The 9,153-nt window shown below is 34.8% G+C and overlaps 1 protein-coding gene across 1 annotated transcript; it reads left to right on the plus strand.

The window, feature by feature from the left end:
- The first annotated feature begins 2,093 nt into the window (after nt 1-2,093).
- LOC118536632 (beta-defensin 110) lies at nt 2,094-7,102 on the plus strand. Its single transcript, XM_036093577.1, has 2 exons — nt 2,094-2,148; nt 6,954-7,102. The coding sequence occupies exons 1-2, from the start codon at nt 2,094-2,096 to the stop codon at nt 7,100-7,102; spliced, it is 204 nt and encodes a 67-aa protein (XP_035949470.1).
- The last annotated feature ends 2,051 nt before the right edge of the window (nt 7,103-9,153 follow it).

Consider the following 9,153-nt stretch of genomic DNA (forward strand, 5'->3'; position numbering starts at 1 on the left):
AATTCTTATCATTTCAGTGCAAAGGGATTGCGGAACTGAAAAAAATATCAAACTACCTACTTTTGTATCAAAATGTGTAATCACATACGATCCAAATCCACCCAAGAAAAAACATAAACACGAGCTTATCATCCTAATAGACAGCAGAAAAAAAGATTGTCAGAATACATGAAAACCGGGGCACCTGAGTGGCTCAGATGGTTGGTTAAGCGTCTGCCTTCTGCTCAGGTCATGGTCGCAGAGTGCTGGGATCGAGCCTCGCATCGGGCTCCCTGCTCGGGGTGGAGCCTGCTTCTCCCTCTCCTTCTACTGCTCCCCCTGCTTATGCTCTCTTGCTCTCTCTGTCAAATAAAAAATAAAATCTTTAAAAAAAAGAATACATGAAAATCATAATCAATATTTCAATATGGAATTAAAATATTTTAATAAAATGATTAAAAATTTAATTAAAAAGAATAAATAGATTGAGACATTTTTCTTAAATTAGGACTCTGAGTTGTTCCAAGCCTTTTGTTAATTTTCAGAGTTCTGAAAAAGTTAATTCTGACAGTTTTCAACAGTTTTTTTCATTGCTTTTACTGAGGGGCAGATTCTCAAGAGGTCTTTACCCCACCACTTTGGTTGATATCACCCTCCAACATTAATATTCAAACTCTGTTTTTTTTTTTCATACGCCATCAGCTTATAGCAAATTCCACATTGGCAAATTTTACTGCTCAATAACTATTTGTCGAATAAATATTGCATGGTGACACATTGAAGTGGTCTTCTTCCTATCAGCTGAGGCTGAATTTTCAGGGTTTTTTTCTTTCCAGAAAGAAAGCATAGCTAAGTCAAATTCCTCACATTTGATTTAAATCCAGTTTCCATTTGTACTTTATCATTTGAAACATTGTTTTTGGTAAAGGATAAGGAATGCTAAGCAAGTAAGTTAATCTCTTTTGATTTCACTTTTCTCACCTGTAACATGAGAGGGTCTGATTATCCCTAAGCAGCCTCACATTCTTTACTCATCTGTGACATAGATTCTATGACCCTGGGATTCATTTTCTCTGATGGTTAATAGAATGAATGAATCAGGTTTCCTGGAGTAATATGTGGCCCCTTCCACCAGTCTTAGCATTCCAGGATCTTGTTAGAAATGCAATTGTTAGGTTCCATTCTAGACCTACTAAATCAGAAATGCTGGAGGTGGGGCCTTGCAATTTGTTTTTAACAAGCCCTCTAGGGGATTGTGATGTAGCTAAAGTTTAAGAACCATTGTCCTAGAAAATCTCTTGACTTGGTGGTAGGAGAGGATCAATTAGTTGTTCTCTGTTTACAGCATCAGCTTCTGGGTATTGTGTAAAACTTCCAGCTTTTCCTCCTGTATCTGAAATAATAGATGTGGGCAATATGCAAATTGGATCAGAATATACTTCCAGTTCCATCAACAGAATTAAAAACATTAGACATTAGAATTGTGAAATCAGATGATTTATTATAAGGAATTCATAAGTCATACTTAAAAATCTATTGTGTACAGTATTTCCCATACTCGTCAGTGAATCCAGAATTTCTTGATCACGTTACATTTAAATAATTACATAGTGTATGAATTGAAATAAATCATTCAACCTCCCTGGTTCTCATCTGTAAACAAAATCTCAATGGAAACTTATAGCTATAAAATCCAATGTTTCAGACGTTCAGTAATTTAATACTAAAATATTAGAATATTTGGCATCATATGTAATATATAATAGAGGAATGTATTGCTATAACATTTCCACCCTGATGTTTTAGCAATCCAAACACATTTCCTCTACAAGTCTCTTAAAGTTTGTATTTCCAGGAGAGTCTATTTAAGGTAACACAGGTGGGTTTTACTTTTATGGGAAAAATTTAGTAATAATTCTTGTGACTGTGTTCTTTGAACATGGCACAATTCAACCAAGCATACAAATGTTCTCACTACTGATAAGGCTCAGTAGTTAAAATCACTTCCCAGGAGAATCTATAAATAAAAGGATTCTCTGTTTTCTTATTTGGAAACCCCTGACTTGAAAAAGATCTGGTGACACTTTTTTTTTTTTTTTCTAAGAAACTCCACCATGAAGATTCATCTCTTTTTCTTTATTCTGCTCTTTTGGGTCACAATTTTACCAGGTAACATGAAAATGTTTATGGGCTTATTTGTGCTAATGAATTTGAGAAGACATAAGTTGTTTCTTGTTAAAAGTATGGTAATAACATAGGGATTAAAGATTTTTATACTAACTGCAATGTGGTATTCTGGCTTGGACCCCCGAATAGAAAAAAAAAAATTTAAAGACAGTAGTGGGAAAACTGGTGAAATGTGAATAAAATTTGCAGTTTAGTTGATAGTATTATACCAATGTTTATTTCTTAGTTTTGATAATGTAAGCATGGTTACGTGAGATGTTACCATATTGGGAGTTTCACCTCTATTACCTTTGCAACTCTTCTATATATCTAAACCGATTTCAAAACAAGGAGGGCACGTATTGCATGGAGCACTGGGTGTTATATGCAATGAATCATGGAACACTACATCAGAAACTAATGATGTACTCTATGGTGACTAACATAACATAATAATTTAAAAAAAAACAATTAGATCAATACATTAGTCTCATCAGCTTCATTCTGAAGCAATTTGTTAGAATCTATTTTTACTGGAAAAAAATGTTCTTTAGCATAATCAGCTGGTAAGGAATAAATGGTTCAGTATTAGAGAAAGATCTATTTTGCTTTTTTTTTTTTGCTTCTTTTTAACCTATACCAGTATACTACCTCCAATGAGCAGAAGCCTTTCTTACTATTCCGTTCTCAGTATATAGGCAAATCATGTCTGTTGTTGGCCTTTCTTTCTCTATTTCTGGTCACTACCTTTCTCTCTCAGTGCTACAGATCACATGGATGTTGAGTGTAATACCTTGTACACAAGCTATGTTTTTCATGAGATTTTTTTTCCACCCTCAAAGGCTACCTTTTCACATCAGGTATGTAACAAGATTCTCTCCTCCTGAGTTAATGTTTAAGTATGAATTGTACAGAAATAGAATAATACATTTTGGAAAAGAAAAGACCATTGAGTCTACTACCTTCTTTTTAAAGAGATTAAGATGAAAGGATTAGTTTAAGTCTACCTAATTGGCACTAAAATTAGGCTCAAATTCTCTACCTCCCAGGAAAATATTCCTTTTTTAGTACCTGACTGATTTCTTTAGGCCCAATAGAAATTATAATAGAGGCCTAGGAGAGTAAATAACTTGTTCTTTCATTGTAAATATTATAGAGTCAATCATGGCAATCTAAAAATGTATACAATGCTTACATAATAAACTGTTTAATTATCATTTAAAAGTTGCAAGCGGATAAAATTCTAAATAGAGATCAGATCAAGCATCATTGAAGTAACAAAGAAATACAATTAATTGCTCATCTAACTAAGAGAATAACTTCCTTTCTCTCCATTCAAAAATTCCCTCCATTCAAAAATTCAAAAGGATCTCTGAATTTTTTTTTCCAGTTCTAGAAAGGGCCAAAAAGAAATTCTATACAGATTCATACAGCTTTGAACATGTGATAAATCTTTTTCTTCTTTTAATTTCAACAATAGCTAGCATGACTAGATCACTATATCAAGCATTTTTCTGTTTTAGTCACTTATTTTTTTTCTTCATAACAGCTATATCAGGTGCTCCTACCAATAATTAAAGCTATTCATGCATTTATCAACAAACTGAAAAATCATGTGTCCTGCAGACTTAGAAATTAAAAACCAGTTGGGGATACAGTAGCATAGGTTACAACATCAGTGTTACTAACCTTTTGTATATTTTTTCTTGTATTTTCAAAGTAAGGCCACTGTCCTTGTTAATCACACATCAACCAAACTTTTAGAGAAACTACCATTACTGACAAAAAAGAATCTCAAATTAAAAAAAAAATGTCTAGATACATATTTTTTTCCACAAATTTAGAAAAGATGTGATAGGAAATATAGACATTGTAGAAAATAATAAAGCAATAAGGATATTGTCTTTCAACTTATAGTTCACCAACGTATGGTTATTGACTTAAATTTCATAAAATGTCATATGTATGGTTCTTTTAGAGTTCTTCAGTCGTTTTTTATATCTCACTTGCAAAGTATAAAAGTCCTTACTCAAAATTGAGGTAGAAAACCTCATTCTTTTTCCATTCGGACAATTACAGATGAAAAGATGTCCAGATAAAAGCCATTCAACTGTCTACACTGGGAAATTTCCATTGAAGTTACTTAACTTTCCTCTTCATTTTTAGAGACTATAAATGCACCAAATGTCTAGAACTGAGGTATTGTTTCATTCTCATGTATTGTTTTACTTCATCTGCCAAACTAAAAAAAAGAAATGTGTTATTGCCAAGAATCACTTCTCTTTAAATCTAACATGTACTTTGAATATAAAATAGTATAGTTTTTTTAAAAAGATTTTTTATTTATTCATTTGAGAGAGAGTGTGAGTGAGAACATGAGCAGGGTAGAGGGTCAGAGGGAGAGGGAGAACCAGACTCCTCACTGAGCAGGGGACCCAACGTGGGGCTTGACCTCAGGATCCCAGGATCCCAGGATCAAGACCTGAGCGAAGGCAGACACCCAACTGACTGAGCCACCAAGGTGCCCCAGGATAGTATGGTTTTGTGCTGAAAGAATAGTCATGATTTCCCCTCTGTTTCCAACGAGGTTAATGGTAGCTTAAAGAACAAAATGGCAGGTGAATGAAAATAAAAATAAATTATGGGTTGAAATATATTTTAGGAAATATCTTGCCCATTTCTAGCTTATATATTAAGTAAAACTTTGTATATTATTTAAAGAAATTCCCTAGCATGTGAACATGTTAATAGATGCAGTCTGAATGATACATATGAAGTGCTTTGTGAGAGCAGTGGAAAGAGAGCTTACTTCCCTGAAAGTGATCAGAAGAGACTTCAGAGAAAAGACAGTATTTGAACAATGTATCTGAGGCTGAAAACAATATGTTTGGCTTAACACAGCATCACCAGAACAGTAATTTTAATCACTGTAAACAGTATTTTCAATTAGAGGCAACTTTACCCCCAAGGAGACATTAGGCAATGTCTGGAGAACTTTTAGGTTGTCACAACTGGTACTGTTGGTATCTAATGAATAGAAGCCAAGGATGCTGCTAAACATTCTTCAATGAACAGGATAGCATCCCACAGCAAAGAATTGTCCAACTCAAAAGGTCAGTAGTGTTTAGGGTGAGAAACCCTGCACTAGGGATTGAGTTAGAGCTTCACAGGGAGTATGCCTAATAGTGGAATGAGTGGGTGGGGGGCTTGCAAAGATGAGTATCAGCAATCCAAAGACACAAGCTTGGGGAATACTTATATTTAGAGCTCAAAATGAGAAGAAAGAAGACAATATTTTTAGAAAGGTGAAATAAGACAACCAATGAATAAGAGAAGGGGTGAAGTCAGTTTAGGGTGGAATACGGTGTGACAAGTGTGACAGTCCTCATGTCTAAAGTGAATATAATTCAGGTTTCTGTCACTGGCAAATCATCCATGGGCTTGATAATAGTAATTCCTTAGAAGTTATACAATAAAAAATGACATTTAGAAATTAACATTTAATCTGTGCAAAGTAACTATTTTTTCTGCTGTAAATTGTGTCATATTCTGCATTGCTTCAATTATAGTTAGAAGAGAGGTCATTTTAATAGAAGAGTTAGGTTTTAAATCAACTATTTATACCAATAATATAGATAATGTAGCTCTGAGTCTAGGTATTCATTAAGAAGTATCACTACTCACCACCAAACTTTTGGAAATGCAGACGGAATGTGTAGGTAGAAAGGCCTGGTCTTTAAAGGGACTGATTAGAACACCAAACCTAATTAATGGTTGAAATTAGTGGCAAAATTTATTTGCTTTCATACCATGAGTATACAAAAATATTTGAGTCTGCCCTTTGGTCAGCAATTGGCAATATTTAGAATTCTCCCACACCAGTTCCCCTCAATCTCACCACATGAGTAAGGTGATTACTTATCAAAAGTGATGTGTATAAAAAAAAATACTTGAAAACATAGGGTTTCTGAAAACTCATGGGCCAGCACATATTGTGAAATATAAAGTTAAAATATATTTGGCTTGGAATGAATCTTACAACCTATCAGACCAACATCTCCCAATTCCCCAAATATCTCCAACTACCATAAATATAAACTTTAAGTGAAAGTCAATCTCCAAGCTACAAGATAAAACATGTATTTCAGAGCACTGGTAATGTTAGCAATCTTGTAATGGCAAAAAATGGCCTCACCCTCTAGTCATTCCTGTTTTTTAAATCAACGCTGTCATCAGACATGTGTATAAGTTAGATAATTTCTTTGTGGAAGTAAATCCCAAAATACCCAGGGAAGTTGTAGGAATTCAGATAAATTGCTTAACATTGCCTCTCTCTCAACATTTTGGAAAAGTAAAATCAAGCTGCAGTAGAAATCTCTTGAAGAACCCAAAAAGTACAACGTTTTGTCTAAATAATGTTTGTGAGAGCAGAAAAGGGAGAGCTCAAATGCAATTGGATAATTGTAGAGACTAAGCCTGAGAGGTCAATTATGAACACTTTTTGAACTGTTGATTTGGGGAACTATCCTTGAGTTACTATACAGTCACTTGTAAGGAAGCAAGCTGGCACACCTAACTCAGTCCAAGACACTTTCTGATTTTCAGGATTTCCCTTGGACCTAACTTAGGTCTTGGACCTCAGGTACGTTCACTTAAACTTGGCTCAATAAGATTTTCTGTCATTAATTAGAAGGGGGACATATTTTTTGACCTACATGAAAATCTTTTACTTCTTGGACTTTCTCCTTTTAAAATATGGGTGTGTCACAGCTAAGTTGCTAATTTCAGTCATTCTTTCCTTCTTACAGCCAAAAAGAAATATCCCCAATATGGTAGCTTGGATTTGAGGAGAGAGTGCAGAAAGGGTAATGGCCGATGTAGAGTTGAGTGCCATGAAAGTGAAATTAGGATTGCTTTCTGCATACGACCTGGAACCCATTGCTGCTTGCAGAAGTAAAGCTTACAGAAGACAAGAAAGAGATACATGCTCCAAGAAGAGAGGACCAGTGTTACTAAGTCTTCCCAGAATATCCTTCAAGGCCTGTGTATCTCAAAGAATTAAATAAAATTTAATATTGAGCCATTCAGAAGTGGTTCTATGTCACACATGTATCTGGTGCCTTTACATTGCATTTTCTCTTGATCTCTTGGTGCCAGCAGTGAGCAGATTTATTTTATGCAAGTTCCCCAAGAACTCTTCAAAGTTCTATGTGCTTGTGTTGGTTGACATAAGTAATGGTCTAAGAATCCCTAAGTCAAAGAAATGGGAGACACATTCTTAGATGCAAGCCTCCAATGGAAATGTGCTGCCATTTTATCATCAAACATTGCTCTATAGATTATGACATGAAAATATATAACCACAGGATTTGTGAGACTATATATAGAGAGTGCAGATCCTGCTCATGAGAGAAAGAGCTGAAGTAAGAGAAGGATTAATATAAGAACAGAAGAACAAAGGTAATCACAATCAGTTCCAATTTCTGTCCTTATTTATTATTTTTTAAAAGATATATTTATTTATTTGAAAGAGAGAGAGCACCAGTGGGATGAGCAGAGGGAAAGGGAGAGAGAATCTCAAACAGACTCTGTACTGAGTGTGAAGCTGGATGAGGGGCTTGTCTCAAGACCCTGAGATCATGACCTGAGCTGAAACCAAGAGTCGGATGCTTAACTGACTGCGCTACCCCGGCGTCTCTGTCCTTATTTATTGTTTAGTGGGAAAAAAATGTGTATCAGGAAATAAAAGAGGGAGAAAATATGGAAGGGAAGAATTCCATGAGGAAGAAGAGACTATATGTAATTAAATTTTTTGACAAAGACAGAAATTATGGCTAACAACTGAGTTCATCTCCTCAGTCCTGAGATGATCCTCTCTGAGGAGACACACAGCAACAGAAAGGAGGAGTAACGTGCACTCTTCAGCTCCACTCTGCCCGAGTTGCTCTTGCTATTTGCTGAGGGGCCACAGTATTTTACTGTACAACACTCTCAACAATACATCTGTATTATACAGTTGCTATTCGAAAATGCACATTCTGCTTCTTTTATGAGCTTAGGAATACAGCTCAGTTATTGGCATTCATTTGGGATTATTTTTGAAAAAACATCATCAATAGCACAGCATAGCAGTAAAACAGAAACTTGCCTTCCCCCCAAATAAAATGGAATATATTTTTGATAATTTAACAAGTAAAAACGAAATTTATTGAGTGGATATATGTAAGCCAGACTTGGACTCAGAGGAGATGAGAAGTCAACGAATTTCCAGACCCCAGTTACCCTCTGGATATATTTTTTCTTTCTTTCATTCTTTCCTTCCTTCCTACCTTCCTTCCTCCCTTCCTTTCCTTTCTTTTACTTTTAAGTATAGTTGACATACAATATTATATTAGTTTCAGGTGTACAATATAGTGATTGGAAAATTCTATACATTACAAAGTGCCTACCACAAGTGTAGTTGCCATTTGCTACCTCTCTTGATGTTTTTATTATGACATCTCGTTACATCTTCTAAATGTAGATGTGAGATATAAGGGTCCATGTTCATACTAAGCATTATCTATTTTGGTGATACACAAAGAGAAAGAAATAATTTTTCTCTATTTATATAAAGTTTCTGGATATATTTCCATCACAAGGGACTGTTTATTTTTTTATTTTTTAAAAAAAATTTGACTTCCCATTATGAGGCAATTACTTGTTAAGCACACATTGGAACCTCACATGCATTATCTTTCATATATTTTAATAACTTAAAATAGACCTTGAGTTCTCAATGTGTTCCCTTGCAGTATAAATATCTTCAAAAGTATTTTTACAGTATTTATTTAAACAGAATTTTTCAACCTGAGAACTATTGAAATTTTGATCCAGGCAATTCTTTGCTGTGGCAGCTATCCTAAGCATTGTATCTTTAGCAATAGGATGTTTCTTAGCATTCCTAGCCTTGACCCACCAGATGCCAATACACCCCTTCCCCTAATTGTGACAATCAAAAATGTCTAC

The sequence above is a fragment of the Halichoerus grypus genome, chromosome 9 (genome assembly GCF_964656455.1).
Source record: "Halichoerus grypus chromosome 9, mHalGry1.hap1.1, whole genome shotgun sequence".
NCBI classification, from domain to species: domain Eukaryota; kingdom Metazoa; phylum Chordata; class Mammalia; order Carnivora; family Phocidae; genus Halichoerus; species Halichoerus grypus.

Excerpts from the sequence above, each read along its gene's own strand:
- LOC118536632 (XM_036093577.1), top strand. The coding sequence starts at position 2,094 with ATGAAGATTCATCTCTTTTTCTTTATTCTGCTCTTTTGGGTCACAATT. Across the intron at positions 2,149-6,953 it reads TTGGGTCACAATTTTACCAG|CCAAAAAGAAATATCCCCAA; the intron begins GTAACATGAAAA and ends TCCTTCTTACAG.